At 46.7% G+C, this 19,054-nt stretch overlaps 1 protein-coding gene across 1 annotated transcript in view; it reads right to left on the bottom strand.

The window, feature by feature from the left end:
* ptprb (protein tyrosine phosphatase receptor type b) overlaps positions 1 to 18,231 on the bottom strand; it is a 24,340-nt gene extending 6,109 nt beyond the window's left edge. Inside the window, exons 1-29 of the mRNA XM_035147507.2 lie at positions 17,747 to 18,231; positions 15,969 to 16,374; positions 12,959 to 13,096; positions 12,724 to 12,864; positions 12,388 to 12,648; positions 12,040 to 12,309; positions 11,729 to 11,845; positions 11,486 to 11,632; positions 11,214 to 11,331; positions 10,944 to 11,089; positions 9,854 to 10,120; positions 9,588 to 9,646; positions 9,185 to 9,389; positions 8,978 to 9,075; positions 8,688 to 8,853; positions 8,478 to 8,608; positions 8,112 to 8,259; positions 7,754 to 8,023; positions 7,039 to 7,214; positions 6,471 to 6,621; positions 6,136 to 6,236; positions 5,770 to 5,935; positions 5,401 to 5,682; positions 4,089 to 4,367; positions 1,787 to 1,933; positions 1,554 to 1,693; positions 1,337 to 1,473; positions 1,146 to 1,252; positions 428 to 533 (exon numbers count right to left, since the gene is read on the bottom strand). Coding sequence (XP_035003398.2) covers positions 428 to 533; positions 1,146 to 1,252; positions 1,337 to 1,473; positions 1,554 to 1,693; positions 1,787 to 1,933; positions 4,089 to 4,367; positions 5,401 to 5,682; positions 5,770 to 5,935; positions 6,136 to 6,236; positions 6,471 to 6,621; positions 7,039 to 7,214; positions 7,754 to 8,023; positions 8,112 to 8,259; positions 8,478 to 8,608; positions 8,688 to 8,853; positions 8,978 to 9,075; positions 9,185 to 9,389; positions 9,588 to 9,646; positions 9,854 to 10,120; positions 10,944 to 11,089; positions 11,214 to 11,331; positions 11,486 to 11,632; positions 11,729 to 11,845; positions 12,040 to 12,309; positions 12,388 to 12,648; positions 12,724 to 12,864; positions 12,959 to 13,096; positions 15,969 to 16,374; positions 17,747 to 17,812 — 4,946 coding nt within the window. The 5' untranslated portion in view covers positions 17,813 to 18,231. The remainder of the gene's footprint in view (positions 1 to 427; positions 534 to 1,145; positions 1,253 to 1,336; positions 1,474 to 1,553; positions 1,694 to 1,786; positions 1,934 to 4,088; positions 4,368 to 5,400; positions 5,683 to 5,769; positions 5,936 to 6,135; positions 6,237 to 6,470; positions 6,622 to 7,038; positions 7,215 to 7,753; positions 8,024 to 8,111; positions 8,260 to 8,477; positions 8,609 to 8,687; positions 8,854 to 8,977; positions 9,076 to 9,184; positions 9,390 to 9,587; positions 9,647 to 9,853; positions 10,121 to 10,943; positions 11,090 to 11,213; positions 11,332 to 11,485; positions 11,633 to 11,728; positions 11,846 to 12,039; positions 12,310 to 12,387; positions 12,649 to 12,723; positions 12,865 to 12,958; positions 13,097 to 15,968; positions 16,375 to 17,746) is intronic.
* Positions 18,232 to 19,054: the final 823 nt, after the last annotated feature.

The following is a 19,054-nucleotide window of genomic DNA, read 5'->3' as shown; positions in this document are numbered from 1 at the left end:
CAAGAACCAGCATGAAACCATCTGAACACAGAAGGTTGAGGTCTGTGTAAACGTTGTGTTTAACATCTGAGGCTTTAAGTACGAAGACAACACAACTGACATGTTTACACTCAGTGCGATGTGGTTTATTAAGATAACATGTTCATCTTTTCACAAATTACCAATCGAGCGATTGGTACGATTTTAGTCATCACAGATTTGTTTTCAAACCACATTAAATCAGACGATCATTGGTCCTGAATGTTAGCAGTTAGCGGTGAGAGGCACCTAGTGGCACAACTGGGAATTACAGCACATTCTCCGACAGATTCGCTGGATGCCTATTAGCACATCTGTAATAATAAAACTGAATTCTAACCACAAGTCAACTGGATCCGAGTTTTATTAGTGGTTTTACAAAATGTAACAAATACATGTTCCCACTCACACTTTGCGCAGCCGCTGTCTGTAAACCAGCAGAGAGACGACGGCCACCATCATCCCGATCAGAAACATCCCAGCACTCAAACCCTCCACCACACCACCTAGAGGCTCTGACACGCAACAACACACACACGTTAATACACTTACTGTGCGTAGACACGTGAGCTGAGGGGATAAAGACACACAAAGAATTAATCTGATACTTAATATAAACCATTTAACATCTGAACGATTATAAACGATAAACGTTGAAGGAAAAATGACCAAAATTACAATAATCTTTCTGATAAATGAAGACGGTTTTCAATCATTTCAAATTAATGGTGACATCACAGCTGGGTTTAATCAGTTTGTCTGATGAATCAGTGACGAGCTGATGAACACGTTTCTAATGAAGAGCTGATGGAGCTGGAAGGAGGGTCTCTTGAAATACGTAATGACAAGTGTGTGTTAGTGTGTGCGTGTGTGTGTGTCTCTGTGTGTGTGTGTGTGTCTCTGTGTGTGTGTGTGTGTGTGTGTGTGTGTCTCTGTGTGTGTCTGTCTCTGTGTGTGTGTGTGTGTGTGTGTGTGTGTGTGTGTGTGTGTGTGTTCTGTGTGTGTGTGTGTCTCTGTGTGTGTGTGTGTCTCTGTGTGTCTGTCCTGTGTGTGTGTGTGTGTGTCTCTGTGTGTGTGTGTGTGTTTCTCTGTGTGTGTGTGTGTGTCTGTGTGTGTGTGTGTCTCACCTGCGTGCGTCCTGAGCGGCGTCGACAGGTAGGTGTCTGTGAAGAGCGGCTCAGGAAACTCGCTGTGGTTTTCATCAAACAGTTTCGTGAAGGCTCGAACACTCAGCCTGAAAACAAACACACACACAGTCATTACAAGTGGAAGCTGCCTTGCTCACCAACACTTGGCAGGATTTCTTTGTGTTGTGTACCTGTAGGATGTTTTTGCTTTCAGCGGTCCGTCACAGAAGCCACCGTAGCTGTCACTCAGGTAGAGGTCGTCGTCATGGTAATGGTCACAGGCCCCGCCCAGTCGGTCCCCCCCCGCCCCCAGGTTTATCTCCACCACCTGATCAATAACCATCAATCAGTGCGACTCTGAAGACGTAGAAATCACAACGTGCAGAAACTCGTGTGGTATTACCGTACCTGTCCAGCAGAGGTCTCTGCATCCTGCGGGCAGCGGCTGGGGAAGTAGGCGGTCTGATAGGCTCTGACGGATGAGTTGCTGGTGTAGTCGCGGTACGAGGGCAGAGGGTGGCGCTGCTCCGGCTGCAGGAGCTCGGGGGCTGAAGAGACAGAAAATAAACTTGAACCTGATTGGTTGTTTGGTGTTAAACCTAAAACTCTCTGGTCTAAATTTAAACGTTTGGTTGTTTTACCGTCAGACTCGGCGACGACCACAGCGAAGTATCGGACGGCTCCGTTGGCGTCGCTGAACCAGGAGCAGTTGAAGCGAAACAAGATGGAGGACGACGTGACCTTCGATCTCTCGCCGACACGCACGCTGGGGGGCGGGACTGGAGGACCTGGAAGGAAACCGATTGGTTGTTGCTGTTTTTAGTTTGAGAGATTAAATATAATTCTTTGCCAGAGTCGTGGCTTTTCTTTTTTTGTCTTTCTGTTTCCAGTTCAGTCGTGTCAGGATGATTTATAAAGTAACACAGGCAGAGAGGAGAGAGGGAGGTGGAGAGGAGAGAGGGAGGCAGAGAGGAGAGAGGGAGGTGGAGAAGAGAGAGAGGTGGAGAGGAGAGAGGGAGGTGGAGAAGAGAGAGAGGTGGAGAGAGAGGAGGTGGAGAAGAGAGAGGAGGCGGAGAGGAGAGAGGGAGGTGGAGAAGAGAGAGGAGGCAGAGAGGAGGCGAGAGGAGAGAGGGAGGCAGAGAGGAGAGAGGGAGGCAGAGGAGAGAGAGGGAGGAGGAGAGAGGGAGGTGGAGAAGAGAGAGGGAGGTGGAGAAGAGAGAGGGAGGTGGAGAAGAGAGAGGGAGGCGGAGAGGAGAGAGGGAGGCGGAGAGGAGAGAGGAGGTGGAGAGAGGGAGGCAGAGAGGAGAGAGGGAGGCGGAGAGGAGAGAGGAGGTGGAGAGGAGAGAGAGGGGAGAAGAGAGAGGGAGGAGAGAGGGAGGTGGAGAGGAGAGAGGGAGGTGGAGAGGAGAGAGGGAGGCGGAGAGGAGAGAGGGAGGTGGAGAAGAGAGAGGGAGGCAGAGAAGAGAGAGGAGGCGGAGAGGAGAGAGGTGGAGAGGAGAGAGGGAGGCAGAGAGGAGAGAGGGAGGGGGAGAGGAGAGAGGGAGGTGGAGAGGAGAGAGGAGGCGGAGAGGAGAGAGGGAGGCGGAGGAGAGAGGGAGGTGGAGAGGAGAGAGGAGAGAGGGAGAGAGGAGAGAGGGAGGTGGAGGAGAGAGAGGAGGCGGAGAGGAGAGAGGAGGTGGAGAGAGGAGAGAGGAGGCGGAGAGGAGGAGAGGAGAGGAGAGAGAGGGAGGTGGGAGAGGAGAGAGAGGAGGGAGGTGGAGAGGAGAGAGGGAGGGGAGGAGAGGAGGTGGAGAAGAGAGGGAGGCGGAGAGGAGAGGGGCGGAGAGGAGAGAGGCAGAGAGGGAGGGAGGAGAAGGGAGAAGAGAGAGGGAGGTGGAGAGAGAGAAGAGGAGGAGGTGGAGAGGAGAGAGGGAGGTGGAGAGGAGAGAGGGAGGTGGAGAAGAGAGAGGGAGGCGGAGAAGAGAGAGGGAGGTGGAGAGGAGAGAGGGAGGTGGAGAAGAGAGAGTGAGAGGAGAGAGGGAGGTGGAGAGGAGAGAGGGAGAGAGAGGTAAGAGGAGAGAGGAGGTGAAGAGGAGAGGAGGTGGAGAGGAGGAGAGAGAGGGAGGAAGAGAGGAGGCGGAGAGGAGAGGAGGGAGAGAAGAGAGGAGAGAGAGAGGAGGTGGAGAGAGAGAGGGAGAGGAGGAGGTGGAGAGGAGAGAGGGAGGTGGAGAGGAGAGAGGGGGGAGGAGAGAGAGAGAGGAGAGAGGAGGCGGAGAAGAGAGAGAGGCAGAGAGAAGAGAGGAAGAGGAGAGGGGAGGCGGAGGAGAGAGGAGGTGGAGAAGAGAGGGAGGTGGAGAGAAGAGAGAGGGAGGTGGAGAGGAGAGAGGGAGGCAGAGAGGAGAGAGGGAGGTGGAGAAGAGAGAGGGAGGTGGAGAGGAGAGAGGAGGTGGAGAGGGAGGTGGGAGGAGAGAGGAGAGAGGGAGGAGAAGAGAGGAGGGAGGGAGAGAGGGAGGTGGAGAGGAGAGAGGGAGGCGGAGAGGAGAGAGGGAGGTGGAGAGGGGATGATAAAGGAGGAAGAAGCAAAAGAGAAGAACAAGTTTCAGAGTGTTTCAGGTCACAGTGACTGTTTGTAAAAGGAGCAGGAAAGTGAAACTTAAGGTTTAAAGAAATTGAACGTGTTCATGTCAGACTTATGACGACCTGTCATCATGTTGAGTGACAGCTTCATGACCTCATGAGAACAAATGTATTTAAAAGAAGAGTTTAATTCATAAATAAATCAGATCTGGATGTTCTCTGTGTCTCTAGTGACCAGTTCTAGTTAAACAGAGGTTTTATTTAAACATCAGAATCCTCTACTGCACCTGAGAGGACTGAGTGAGTGTGTGTGTGAGTGTGTGTGTGTGTGTGTGTGTGTGTGTGTGTGTGTGTGTGTGTGTGTGTGTGTGATATACATCAACTCACGGTCTATCATGGTGACAGTGGTGTGTGTTACTGGCAGACTCGTGTGTGCGGCTGACGACACTCTGACCGTCACTGAGTACTTCCTGTACGCCTCCAGGTGGTCCAGCGTTACCGCGGTGACGCCCTCATCCAGCCTCAGAGCCGAGGTCAGCTCCCCGTTGTCCTGACAACGACACTCGACCTCGTAGGAGTCGAAGTCAGAGAGAGGAGGTGACCAGGAGCAGGAGAGCGAGGAGGACGAGAGAGGGAAGCAGTGGATGGACCTGAGAGGATATGGACCTGGAGGGGGAGAGGGAGGAGGTAAGACGAGGAGGAGGAGGAGGAGGAGGAAAGAAGAGGAGGAGACAAAGGAGGTGAAGAGGGGAGAAGAGGAGATAAAAGAGGAAGGAAAAAGGAGGAGGAAAGGGAAGAGGGGAGGAGAGAAGAAGAGAGGTGGAAAAGAGAGGAAAGAGGAGGAGGAAGAGATAAGAGATGAGGGAAAGGAGAGGGAAAGGAAAACAGGAGGAGAGAGTAAAGAATGGAACGGAGGGTGAGGAAATTGAAGAGGGGAAGACAGAGGAAGAGAGGAAAGGAGATGAGGAGGGGAGGAGAGAAAAGAGGAGGAAGAAGCAGAGGAGGAAAGATAAGAGAGATGTGGAAGAGGAAAAGAGGAAGACAGGAGACGAGGGAAGAAGAGAGGAAGAGTTAATCCAATTAATTTCCAGTATAAACATTATTAATTTTTCATTTCTATATTTTACCTGCAGCCGAGTCACGTCTTTATTTTTATTGTTATTTCCACATGAAGGTCAAAGCATTTATTCAAACAAGGAGCTCAGAGCGTCGGAGTGATGAGTCGGGTTTTATTAAAGATTACGTTCCTGGTGATTTGTTCTGATCAGACGATAAAAACACGTCTCTTGTAGTGAAGATAAATGTTGACGAGAAACGAGAAAGAAGAAAACATGTTTCATCTTCAGAGACAAGTGAAGATAAAATCTGATCTCAGGATGAAAATAAAAAGATAAATGTTGAGTATTTAAACCTCTTCTTTTTATAAACTATTCATTTGGTTTCACTCATTACTGCGTATTATTACAAGTAATATTAGAGTGAAGTAATTGAAAATCATTATTAAATGATTCAGAGGCTTTATTAAGGAAGTTGTGATTAAAGATTCCAGAGTCTGATCTGGTTTCAGATTCAAACCCTTTGCTGCGCTGCCACCTTGTGGGGAAAAGATGGACTCAGCAGCTTGAGATGAAACTTTATAAAAAATAAATAAACACCTCGTTTCCTCAAGTTCAAAACGATTAAAAAAGTCAACGCCTACTTGTTCTGACGCTCCTCTGGATAGGCTGGCTCCTGGCTGTGAGCCCGCCCCTGGCCCCGCCCCCGCTCACGGTCGTCACGGTGAAGTTGTACTGTCGCCCTGGAAACATCCCGCCCACCACGCACCCCGTCAGGTGGGTGTGTGTGATTGACAGGTGATCGGGAGGAGTCCACTGAAGGCTGAAGTTATCGTAGTCCCCAGAGGCGGGACCAAACCACGACAGCTCTACAGTCTCATTGGTCGCGCCTTGTTTGACGGACAGGTGGTCGGGTGGCAGTGGAGCTGGAACGAGACAATACAAAAATGATCACCGCAAATAAGTATTATTAACATTAAAAACACTGACTCTTTCGTTTTTGCTCAACTTACACGTGCGTCCAAAGGCTGAGACGTTATTGGTCAGTTCCCCGCTGTGCGTGATGACCTCAGCGCGGTACAGCCTACCAGGGATCAGCCCTGGGAACATGTGACTCGTGTGCTCCGCCCCCAGCGTCTGAGCACCCAGAGTGGCTCCGGAGACATCGTACAGGACGACCTGAAACCACACGAAGACAACTGAACACTAAAGACTCTGCAGCGAGGCTACGTTAGCCACTGTGCTCAGGTTTGATTTTATTACAATTAAAACTGTCAATCTTATCTGAAAACAATGACAGAGAAATAGAGCAATGCACCAAATGTATAATTTATAGTATTTTTTTTAATCTAAGATATTACTAAGTAAAGAAAGTTCACCTGGAAGCTGCTCCAGCTTCCCTCAGCGTGCTGCCAGCTGACCGTCAGTCTGTCCGTCCGTCTTGAGCTCTGAACCTGGAGAGATGAAACCTGGGACGGGACTGTGGGGGACGACGAGGACGAAGGTGAGAAAGACGAGGAGATGAAGATGAAGATGATGCAGAAGAAGAAGAGGACAACAACGAAAGAGGAGGGCAGAGAAGAATGTGATGGAAATTAAAGGGTAGACAAATAGAAGGTTTTAAAGAAAGAGGACAAAAATAGATGAAGCGTTAAAAATGAGAAAACACTGTAACAATCTGTACTTTAAATATCAACAGTAATAACTGACTGACCAGTTCTGGCGAGTACAGACGAGTCGCTGCTCATTGTTCTGCTCCAGCTCACCACCTGCAGTCGGTACAAACTTCCTGCTGCGAGTCCAGAGAAAACACAGCTGTCTGCAGCCGAGCCGACTTTCTGCAGGTCCACCAGTTCACCGGCACCCTGAACACAACACGTCTCTCAGTCTGCGGCTGTGGTTAAACTGGGACCACGACCAGAACACACGGAATATAACAGATACTGAACCGGTGAGAGGGACACACACACGGTGGAAATCGTATGTTTCTGTTACATAAAATAAAGAATAAGAGGAATCTTTGGTTAAAGTGGAATCAGCAAATACCACAAGTGCAGTAGAGGTCACAGTGACCTTTGACCTTTGACGTCAAACCCACCACTTCATCTGAGTCCAACTGAACATTTGTGCTGAATTTAAAAATAATTCCTCGAGGTGTTCTTGAGATATCGTGTTCACAAGAACGGAACAGCCGGAGAACCTGAAAACCTTAATGCCTCCAGCCACTAGGTGTCACTGGAGCGGAGAGGTGGTAACAAATTTAACAATCTAGCTCCTCCCACCTGAGTATTCCCCTTCCGTCTCCCTGCAGCATCCTGTCTGTGATTGGCTGTTGCCTCCGGGACGCTGTACAGAGACAGGTCGTAGATTTCCACGTGTCCGTCTGAGGGACGCCAGGTGAAGGAGAGCGAGGAGGTGTTGGCCGAGGTGACGGTCAGATTACTGACGGCAGCCGGACCTGGAGGACGGACAAAGAAAGTCTTTAAGTAGACGGAGACAAACATGGAGGCGCAACACACATGATTATACACAACACATGTGTATATTACAATAATTAGTTTGAGCCGTTACATTTAGCCTGAGAATGTCTGGGGCTGATGGGAAACATCAGTTAAAGGAAGGTAAAATATGAAATATGAAATAAACAACATACTGTCGAGACAAATGTGAAAGTCTGAAATGAACACGATCCTTAAGTTTCACTTTCGACTCAGTTTTCTTTCCTGCCCTTTTTTGTATAAAGTCACTTTGACCTAAAACACTTTTATCATCCATCTCTCTGCCTGCGTTACTTTATAAATCATCCTGACACGACTGGACTGGAAACACAAAGAGACAAAGACTAAGACAGCAATGACTATGGAAAATGTATGGGGGTGGGGGGTCCAGCCAACCACCAGGGGGCGATCAAGACACTTTCATGTCGTCCATCAGACATGAAACCTGACGAGTTGACAGGAGAAACAACGTGTTGAGTTTGGTAACATAGTGTCTCACGTGTTTGTCCCTCTGCTGTGGCCTCCAGAGACGGGACGCCGCCGCTCAGCGTCACCAGCCTCACGCCATAGCGCCTCCCTGAGGTCAGACCCTCCAGCCGCTCGCTTCGACTCGCCACAGGCACCGACCGGTTGGCCACGACGACGCCGGCCTCGTCCAGTAGCTGCAGGCTGTAGCCGTCGTACACGCCCACCGGCCTCTCCCAGGTGACGGTGAGGCTGTGGGTGGTGTGGTCGTTGTCCGCCTGCAGGGCCGTGACACTGGCTGGAGCTGGAGCAGCGTGAACACACACAATGATGAATATTAACACGTTATTAACAAATCAGAATCCAGCGAACCATCGGCCGATCAGTCGTACCCGTCCTGCCAGAGGCTGACTTGGTGTTGCTCAACTTCCCGCTCAGTGATTGGATGGTGATGGTGTAGGCGTGGCCTGGGACCAGGTCCAGGAAGTCCAGCGAGGTGACGTGTTTGGGGACGGGACGCGTCTCCATAAGGACGCCATCCTGAGGACACGTAGAAAGATTTAAATTGATTCACAAACCAGACTTTTATTTCAGATTTATGTATTTCTATGTTGTTCAACCTCTTTGTTTATGTTCATGTATGTGGTTAAATAAAGTTACATACAAGTGACACATCATCTAATAATTTAGATCAATGCACCAGTTTGTCCATTAATTGTTTTATTCTATTTAAATGAAATCTGAATTCATGGACTGACCGTAGTTGACAGGGAGACGATGTACATGTCCATGTCTCCGTCTCCGGGAGTCCAGGAGACCAGGAGTCCCCCGACAGAGTCCTTCAGTCCAGGGCGAGGAGTCAAGTGGAGGTTTCCCACCGGACTGGGAACTGGAGGACGAGAGGAGGACGAGAGGAGTCAGGATTCATGAAGACAGAAGTGAAACATGAATGTGCAGAGTAGTCCTACCTGTCCGTCCCTCGATGAACTGGGCTCTCTGGTTCGGTCCGCTGAACGTGGACACCACCATCTTATAGAGACGCCCGGGGGTCAGAGAGGTCAGCTGGTGGCGCCGCACGTCACTGCCCAACGTCACCGGAGGGAAAACCCGGGTGTCATTGAAGAGCAGAGTGACCTGGAGACAAGTAGTGTTAGGATTTAAGAACAATATCGAAACCGTACAGACTCACTAGCGCCCCCTAGAGGCTGACATGCCTCAATAATAACAGTGAGAAAATATCTTCTTTACTTATTCGCACCTCATAATGGTCCACGTCTCCGGGGGCGGGGCTCCAGGTGACAGTCAGATCACCTGTTCCCGCGTCGCCTAGCGACAGATTTCCAACAGCTGCTGGAACTGAAGACAAACAGATGTTTGCTCGAAATCCTCAATAAAAATACAAATAAACGAACACACGAGTTATATTTTAATTTATTATAGTTTGTTTCCCTGGTTTGTGACTCACAGGTTCGTCCGTCAGTGGAGACGCTGCTGACGTAGCTCCCGCTCCAGGTTTCCACGGTGACGGTGTAGAGTCTCCCCGGCGTCAGGGACGAGAAGACGCACTCGTTGTGTCCGGCGGAGACGCTCTTGTTCTGCAGGACGCTGTGGTTGTACCGGATCAGAACCACGTAGCGATCCAGATCTCCTGCTGCGTGACGCCAGTACACCTGAACACAACACAGCAGCTCTGTTATAGAACATATCACTGTTTAACAAATACACTTCACATGTAGCTAATTAATTGTCTGCGTGGTTGTATTTGAATATTATTGTTTGTTGATGGATCATTATAAATGATAGTTGTGTAATATGTAACTTATATAATAATATTGAACTAATACAATAATCAGTGTTGACTAACGCACCTTGAGGAAATCGTCTCTTGCAGAGTGAACAGCTGTCGGGTTCTGAACAGTCGCAGGTTCTGCAACAAACAAGAAAACTCAATAAAATACCAAGAATGATTTTATAAAAAATAAAACATTCAGACATTTAATAATAATTAATATTATTTCCATCATAACTACAGGATGTGTGAGTCTTTTCTTTGTTTAACTGTAACTCAAATATGTCAAATATAAACATAATATAATGTAAATGTAAAATATGAGTAAATGTTATTGCTCTTTACGTGTTCGTGCTTTAACCATGGTGGCGTTCTGCAGGCCGCCGCTCCTCGTTATGATGTCCACCGTGTACAGTCGCCCGGCAACCAGCGAGCTGAAGGAGCACTCGGGCGGCGAGGAGCGCGACACGGCGAGCGTGTGGACGGTTCTCCTCCCGTCCTGAAGATGGACCAGGTAACTGTCCACCATGCCCAGCGCCAGACGCCATGACACCTGCAGAGTGTCAGACCTGCCGCCGTTAGCAACGGTTACCTCGGTGACGGATGATGGGGCTGAAAGAAAGAAAAAGATAAGTTACACTTGTTCTGCATTAATTATTTAACAACACATTTACAAACAATAAATAAGATCAAATGAAAGTAAAAAATATACTTATGCACAGAAGGATTTGTAATGTTTTCAGTTGTTTGACGTCTTTTCTTTTATAAAAGTGATCCAGGGAATCTGTTTAGGTTGCAGTACCATTAATGGCCACTGAAACAAACTGGCAGCAACACAGACGCTTGAGACTTTAATTTAACGTTATCGACCAATAGGAGGTGGAGGCTGGGGACGTGTTTGTTTTGTCCAACTGAGCGTTGATTGGTTGGCGAGCGAACACACACACACACACACACACACACACACACACACACACACACACACACACACACACACACACACACACACACACACACACACACACACACACACAGTCTGTCCTGAAAATAACTGTAACATTCTGTGAGAGCACAATCTGCTCTGAACAGGAAGGTGTGTGTCTGTGTGTCTGTGTGTCTGTGTGTGTGTGCAGGAAGCCTTTGAGCAGGGCGTTTTTTGTGTGTGTGGAACATTCCAGACGTCTTTCTGGTATTTCAGCTTTTGTTCTAAAATCTCTCTGATCTCTTTTCTGTAATACACTTATACTGACACACACACACACACACACACACACACACACACACACACACACACACACACACACACACACACACACACACACACACACACACACACACACGATGATTATATAGTTCTGTAGAGTGAAGACACCTGCAGCTGTGACCTGTGTTGTGCACATATTTGTAGAGTTTTGTGTAGATGATGTTTTCTCACATGTGCGTCCCTCCAGACTGGTGAGTTTAGACGTCAGTCCCTCGCTGACAGCAGCAGCCTGCAGCCTGTAGAGGGCGCCGGGCATCAACCCAGTCAGCAGCAGAGAGGAGGACGTGACGGAAACACTGAGGTTCTGCACCACAACACTGAGGAGGACAAACACCACGTTTAGTTTCCATCAGCACATCCATGTGGCTAACAGTTTCCACCTGCTTCCAGTGTTTGTGCTAAGCTAAACATGTCCTACACTCAAACCTGGTTCACACACACCTGTCGTGCAGCAGGGTCAGTGTGTACGAGTCCACGTCGCCTGGTGGCTTTTCCCATGATGCCTGGAGGCTGTCGACTCCTGAGCTACTCAGAGTGATGGTACCCAACGCCATGGGAACTGTAACGCACACACACACACACACACACACACACACACACACACACACACACACAGTCCAGTTAATATACAGTAGACTGCACCTTTAACATTTTGTTGATTGATGTAAAAACAGTGAGGATTATTCATGGATGTATTTTTCAGTATAACTCACCTGTGCTTCCCTCTACAGACACAGACGTGTTCAGGTTCACGCTCCTGGTTGCCACGGTGATGGAGTACCGTCTCCCAGGTGTGAGCACGTTGAACGTGCACTCCCTCATGTTAGGCTCCACCTCTCTGGTATCCACGGTGACGTTATCTATGTGACGCAGGATAAAATCATTTAAATTGAATATTTAAAGAGAAATCACATGGCTGCACTCATCAGTTTGATGGATCTGACTCTCATGGTTACCATGGCGAATAGTGAGGAAGTAGCTGTCACGTGACCCGGAAGGGGCGTGGCTCCACATGGCGCTGAGCGAGGTCTCGTCCGAGTGTTGAATATGAAGATTGACCACGGCAGCCGGAGCTGAACAGACGATGAGAGACTTGTTTACAGATGAACTGTTTCCTGGTTTGGTTTATTTATATGTTTATATGTTTTATTCGGTTCTACCTGTATATGTCTTTTTTTAGTGCATCATTATTTTCTTTCCTTATAATTTTCGTACTTTTCACATATATCTTTGCAGTAATATAACGATATGTTTCTGAATCTTTCACCTGTTGTTCCTTCACAGCTGCTCTCAGCCGACAGTCCCCCCCCCTCCACCCTCAGCACAGCTCTGTACGTCCTCCCAGGTGTTAGATCCGTCCCAGGGAAGATGAACTTCACTGCCTCTCTGTCCACACGGGTGTCGACTAACTGCTGGAGGCTGTCGAACAGGAACAGCCTGTAACTCTGCCAGTGGCCATGAGGGGGCGTCCAACACAGGACGAGGCCCGTGGAGGAAGAGGAGGGAGACAGGGAGAGGAAGGACGCCGCTGCCTGAGCTGGAGAAAGGAAAAAAGACGCGGTGAAGAAAAGACGAGAAAATATAAAGAGCAGAGATGAAAACAACAACAACTCACCTGTGCTGATGCTGATTTCTGATTGGCTCGTCAGCTCACCACTCCTGGACACAGCTGTGACCTGATAGGTCGAGCCTGGAGTCAGCTGGTCTATGGCGACCTCTGTGGCGTTTGGTGGAAGCGTCGTCTCCCAGAGTCTCGTGCCATTGGTCGAGAGGGTGACCACGACAGCCTCCAGGTCGCCTGTGGGCTGTTGCCATGACAACAAAAAGCTTGTGCTGTTGTGGAAGTCGCTGGTGATGTTGGACACGGGAGCAGGAGCTAGAGAGAAAAAGACTCGGATATAAAACTCATCTGTTTATTTCTCTCTCTCTCTCTCTCTCTCTCTCTCTCTACCTGTCTGGGCCTCGATCGTCCGGCTGCTCTGCAGATCTCCAGCCTCGGTTACCACGGTAACGTTGTACAGTCGTCCCGGCGTCAGGCCAACGAGCGTGTGTTGTGTCGTCGTGCTCTCCAACGTCTCGTTCTTCATCAGCCCTGCAGAAACAGAAGAGGAGGGTTAACAAACAGTCACATGACTCTCCAGCTGCTTGTTTATTATTATAGTATTTCTACTTTTGACAGATTTTACCTGAGCGATCGGGACCCGGAGCTCGGTCCCACAGCTGCAGCCTGAAGCGCTGCGTCCTGCCGGGGCCGGCCTGCCAGGAGAGGCCCAGGCTGCTGCAGGTCGTGGAGGTCACTGCCAGGCCGCTGACCGCTGACGGCCCTGACACAACACACAGACACACACAATGGACAAGTGTCAACGGTGGATTACATCACATTCTACAGGTGTCCCTAATAAAATGGACACCAACGTTATATCCCAACGTTCATCACACACGTCATGAAACATAAATGATCCAGAGCAAAAACTAACTTCCTGGTTATGATGTCAGTGTCTCACCCTGTGTCCACGCGTCACATGGTTCAACACAGACACAGATGTTAATATTCATATTGACATCAAATCAGAAACTGACACTTTTCACTATAGCTTCAATGTCTGGGTCCAAGGAGCTTTTCATAGTGAGACCCTGATAAAAGCCTTCTCACTGTTTCACGTACACGGATTTATCTGTGACACTAAACAATTATAGTTCACTTTTTCTAATGAGTTATTCTTATTTATTAATGACTTATCTTACTGTCGTTTTGTGCAACACAACGAACCTGAATCTGTCACAACAGCTTGGTTTGGTCTTTGTGAACAGAAATGACAAACGTCTCTCTCTCTCTCTCTCTCTCTCTCTCTCTCTCTCTCTCTCTCTCTCTCTCTCTCTCTCTCTCTCTCTCTCTCTCGAGTGTTTGTGTCGCCACTGGTCCTTCAAACTGAGGTCAAACAATATTATCAGACTGAGACATCTCACCATCTCTGCCCCCCCGAGCGCCATGCTCACACAAACAAACCATTTCAGTCATTTTCAGTCCAGTGTTTCTCAGTCAACAAATGAACTGCAGCACCTTTAGAGCTGAGATAATCAGGAGGATTGATATTAAATATGGATTCAGGGATGTTTCCGTGAGGAGGTGGAGACCCAACATGGAGATAAAAGAGAGGGAGCCCGACACAGACACAACTTCACATGAGATCAAGATGCTGTTTAACATGAAGTAACTGACTTGAGCTTTAAAGAACAAACAGCGACCAGTGAAAAGAAACCAGCAGGGGTTGTGTGGCCAGTAAAGGTCAGTGCACGTAACTGTGGGTTTGTCTTCACCACAGTGTCGTACTGAGAAGGTCACTGTGCGGAGTTGACTGGGTGCAGTAACACCCGGTTTCCTGCACACACACACACACACACACACACACACACACACACACACACACACACACACACACACACACACACACACACACACACACACACACACACACACATCACGCCCTTTCCCACAGAACAAAGAAACAATGGAGGCAGGAAATGGCTGAACCCCAAGCTCTGCCCATGATGGAAATACACACTGAGGGTTCAACTTCTGTTCTGGGCGTCCGCCAGAGTGGACACATGCACGCACTCATGCACACGCACACACACTTACATGTACTTTTACTGGCCTATCAGTCTCTCAGCAGGGCAGCGGTTCCTGTGGCTAATCACAGAGCTGCAGAGAGGGGAAGCTACATGACATTAACACACACACACACACACACACACACACACACACACACACACACACACACACACACACACACACACACACACACACACACACACACACACACACACACACACACACACACACACGTCGTGTTCCTTCACTTCAAAAGACGAGAGGTCAGATGGAAACAATAGAACAAAACAGAACACAACTGAAAACTTGGACTCAACACTGTGAACTGGAAGTTTGACTGTAAACGTCTCCCACAGGAAACACGACAAGTTGTCAGAGGCAGACGTGAGATCGCATCAACGTCTGTCAACATTTTTTTTTAATTCAATAATAAGTAAAAATACCTTCAACTCTGCATCAGAAGACGCCACAATTTACTGAATTCTGCAGAAACTGAATTTCTTTAGGTTTTACATGTTATAATCAGGTCATTTAATATTTCTTCTCTGTTCAAATACTCACATTAAGTTAAAATCAACACAAACTGCAGCTAACAAATATTTGAATGATCAGTTAACCTGCTAATTGTTGTTTTGTTTGTAAAGTATTTGTCTGTAACATTACAAATAGGCTGTGATGTAAATGCTGTGGAATGAGTGGGGCAGTACTGACTGTGACAGACATACCATCCAATAATATATAAACGTACAAGACGCTAAAAGACTTGTGTAAATACACTTGGTTACTTCCTGTCTGGCTTCGCCTCACTGCCGCTGCCATGTGAGTCAAATGAAGGTGTAACTGATAACATTGTTAATGGAACAGTTCCCTTTACATTACTGCTGCTGTGTGTTGGCTCACTCTGAATCCCAAGTGGAACAGAGCCACGAATAATATTATCGGTTAAACCTGAAGGAAAATATTCTATAAGCCAGAAATGATTCTGAACGATGAACGAGTGAAGAATCGAACATCACCACGTGTTTCATCCGAACAGGACAAAGTGACTGAAGAGTGAAAACACAAGGTTCTGTACTTTTAGTCCAAACACTTTGATTCCTGATTTTTAAAACTCATCTCAAAGTCCGTTAACTCGGTCGTTCTGGAGCTTTAACCTCATCACATGGTCTTCATCAGCAGATGTCACAGAAATGTGCTTGTTCTAAAATTATTTATCATTCTGAGCATTTTAGGCATAAAATGTTCAACATTTATTGACAAATTCTAAATAATTTGACTAATTAATAAACGTCTGATATGGTCGAAGGATGTGGTGGGTCAGGGCAGAACCCATGAAATCGTTTATCTCTTTCTTTAACCTTGTGAGAAGATGTTCGACTCGGAGAATAATTCATGAACCGTGATGAAAACCCTGTTTAAAGGACTGATGTTAATGAGGGTGATTTGCTGCAGGCGACTGAAGGTATGACCTCTGTTGACCTTGTGAAGAGGAAACAGCATGAAGACTGTGACGCAGCTGAAAGCTCAGAGGGTTGTGGACCCTGGGCCGAGGTGGTTTGAGTAGAAGCAGATTCAGGACTCACTCGTGTGCACCGTGACGTTTGCCGTATGCTCGTCTCTCTGGGAGCGAACCTGCAGCTGATAGGCCGTCCCAGGCTCCAGGTGATCCATCACACAGGTGAAAACATCTTCCACGGTCTCGTTCCCACCATCTGCGAGCTGATTGGTCCCCAGATAGTTAGATCCCACCTCCTCCACCTTGTCCTCCGCTTCTCCTCGTCCACCAGTGTCATTAGTCTGTAACTGCTCGTGTTCTCTCCTTCGACACTCGCCGGGGTCTCCTCCGGCGTCAGGAGACGTCAGGAGGAAGGAGCAGTTCCATCCAGATGTGTTAACAGTCAGTGATATGGAGTCCAGGCTGGACACTGGTTCAGATACAGAGATGTTACATGGAGACTGGTCGTCTGTGGGAGCTGCTCTGATCACATCCTGAGAGAAGAGACACCAGCAACATCAAGACATTAAATCAAACTTTAGATACATAATTCAACTATGAACAGGAAGGAAAACTTCTGATTATTTGATGTGTAAAGAGAAGCTTCACTAGACATTTAACTGACAGTCTCTTTTCTTTTGTTCCCCATCGAGGAAACAACACAACTCCTGCACCTTCAAGTCGACAGGAGGCCAGCGTCTGGTGTCTGAACTCCAGACTTTGGGTGGAGTAGAACTTTGATCCTATTGTTAGAATAAGTTTCTGGAAGCCCTGAAGTCGTTAAAGCTCCTCCGCCCTCCAGAAACATCCACAGTGCACTTCATCACAGGATCTTTCACTTTGAACTGGATTTAAAGTGCACTGAATGTATTTTCTGTTTTGTCTGTAAAACACTTTGTGAACCTGTTTTTTGAAACTTGCTTATAAATAAAGTGTATTTATTACTTATTATTATTAGACTGTATTTTGTCTACTTGGCTGTGGGCATTGACGATAAAGACATCGACATGTGTCAGTTAATAAGCTGCAGATATTTAAAGTGTGTGTGTTTTCATCAGCGTTTGGCTTTGACCTGTGACCTGCTGCATGTACAGTGTGATAATACAGTCGCTGACAGACACTCTGAGCTCCGGGACCTTTAACACCAGGAAGCAGAAGAGAAAATGTAATAATCTGTCACTGATAATAAAGTTCGGGGAGTTCAGAGACGACAATGCAGCAGATAAACCGAGGAAGAGAAGAACAACAGTGTATGAACATCAGTTAAACATACACGGGGGCTAAGGTTTGAACCCCGAGTTATATTGATCCTAATTATAATTTTAAATGTATTAAATATTATATGAAAACACTAAAACAGAGATCCATTCAGTTTCTGTTTAGCTTAGCACAGAGACTAGAAGCAGATGGGAACTGCTAGCCTCATGCTAACTCCAACAAAAGATGTAAAACTTATAACTTCTCATAATCATTTTGGACAAATTCAAAACAATCGTTTGTCAAACTCCTCAAATGCAACAATTTCATATTTTTCTTTGTCAAAGCTGATTGTAAAACTTAAGATTTTGTGTTATGAGCTTTGGGAAAATTTCCCCTTTGACCGATTCTTCACTTTTAAAAGACAAAATAACTGAGAAATAAGATAGAGAATAAATATATAATGAACAATATTGGTTAGTTACATCCCTAATACATTTTCCTTGTAAAAATATCAACTACAGTAGTATTAAAAATGTTTCCAGGTCTAAAAAGCAGCTTTAATCACATTTTCTCACCACAAGTTGCACAAATAGACAACGTGAGGTTTCATTAGAGACACTGGAGTCATTGGTTATCTGACCACAGATGTGTGAAAGTCAAACTGACCTGGAGCAGCAGCAGTGAGGTGAAACACAGGCAGCAGAGAAATCTATCAACTTTACATTTCAGCATTTTGATCGTCCTTCAGATGGTCAGAGCGAGCAAACGCCACCATAATCCTGAGGCTGAGGTAGAAGATGAAAGTTTACATTCACTGGGTAAAAGGTAGATTTAGTCAAATATCCTCTTCCTTCTTTTTCCTTTGTCTTCAGCGTAGAACAAATCCTTGAGGAACAGAAAACAACTCCCGTCTGCGTCTCTTAACGAAGATAATTCCTTATTTCAAGTTTTCATTTAATTCCAGATATTTAGTGTCTCTCGTTTGTCGTCTCTTCTCCATCCTCGGCTCGAACCTTCTCAGGCTACAAACTCAGTCTTTCCTGTCTTTTCGCTGCCTGTCTAATGTCCCTCTTCCTGCCCGTCTGTCTGCGAGTCTGTCTTACTGTCGGTCAGACTCCATAGTGTCGAGGCTGGGAGTCACTAACGGACTTCCTCAATCAAGCCAACAGCCCGTGAGTCAGTTCAGAGGCACCACTACAAACCCTCTGTGGATGGAGGCTATAAATAGGCCTGAACTACAATGGCGGCTCACCTAGCAGCTCTGACAGCAGAGGTACATGTTAAAAATAGCGTTTGATTAATTCCCTCGGAGACCAGATCTTTGTGGAGCTTAAAGTTTGCTCCGTCTCTCTTGATGCGAGAAGCATCGGGTGTAAATTTAGTTTGGAACCATTTTGAATTGCTCTGTTGGTTTCTGAAGGTTCTGAAGTACTTGAATTCAACTTTACGACAACAGCTCATTAAGTTTCACGCTCCAGAAAACAGCAGCAGAGTATCATGAATAAATATTTGTAACTTTTTAAGCGATTGTTTTGTCAAAAGTCCAAAGTCAAGACTTCTTGGCTCTCTCTCTTAAATACGAACAAAGTCGATATATTTAAATTTTAGACAAAACGAGACACTTGGGAATTGAGTCAGACGTTTTATAGATATTCTGAGGTTCCACCCTCTCAAATGTCAGGATTTGGTTTGATATTCATTTTTAATCTTTGGATTTTGGGTTGTTGAGACATTTGATGCTTTCACTTTCACTTCTTGGAATAAACTCCATCATTTGGCTGTAATAATTTTAAAATACACTTTTGATAACTTTATTCAAGTTGTTTCAACTCACAGATTTAAAAGTTTTGTAAAAGTTAATGAATTCTCATTATCTCAGGATAAGAAGCTGTACAAATAAGATTACAATAGACTCATCTAAACAAAAACAGAAATGTTCCTCTTAAAATAAACTATTGCTGATAAATTTGATAA

Source organism: Hippoglossus stenolepis, chromosome 22 (assembly GCF_022539355.2).
Source record: "Hippoglossus stenolepis isolate QCI-W04-F060 chromosome 22, HSTE1.2, whole genome shotgun sequence".
Taxonomy (NCBI): domain Eukaryota; kingdom Metazoa; phylum Chordata; class Actinopteri; order Pleuronectiformes; family Pleuronectidae; genus Hippoglossus; species Hippoglossus stenolepis.
Note: the sequence above shows the minus strand (reverse complement) of the source record. Positions and strands in the feature narration are given on the sequence as shown.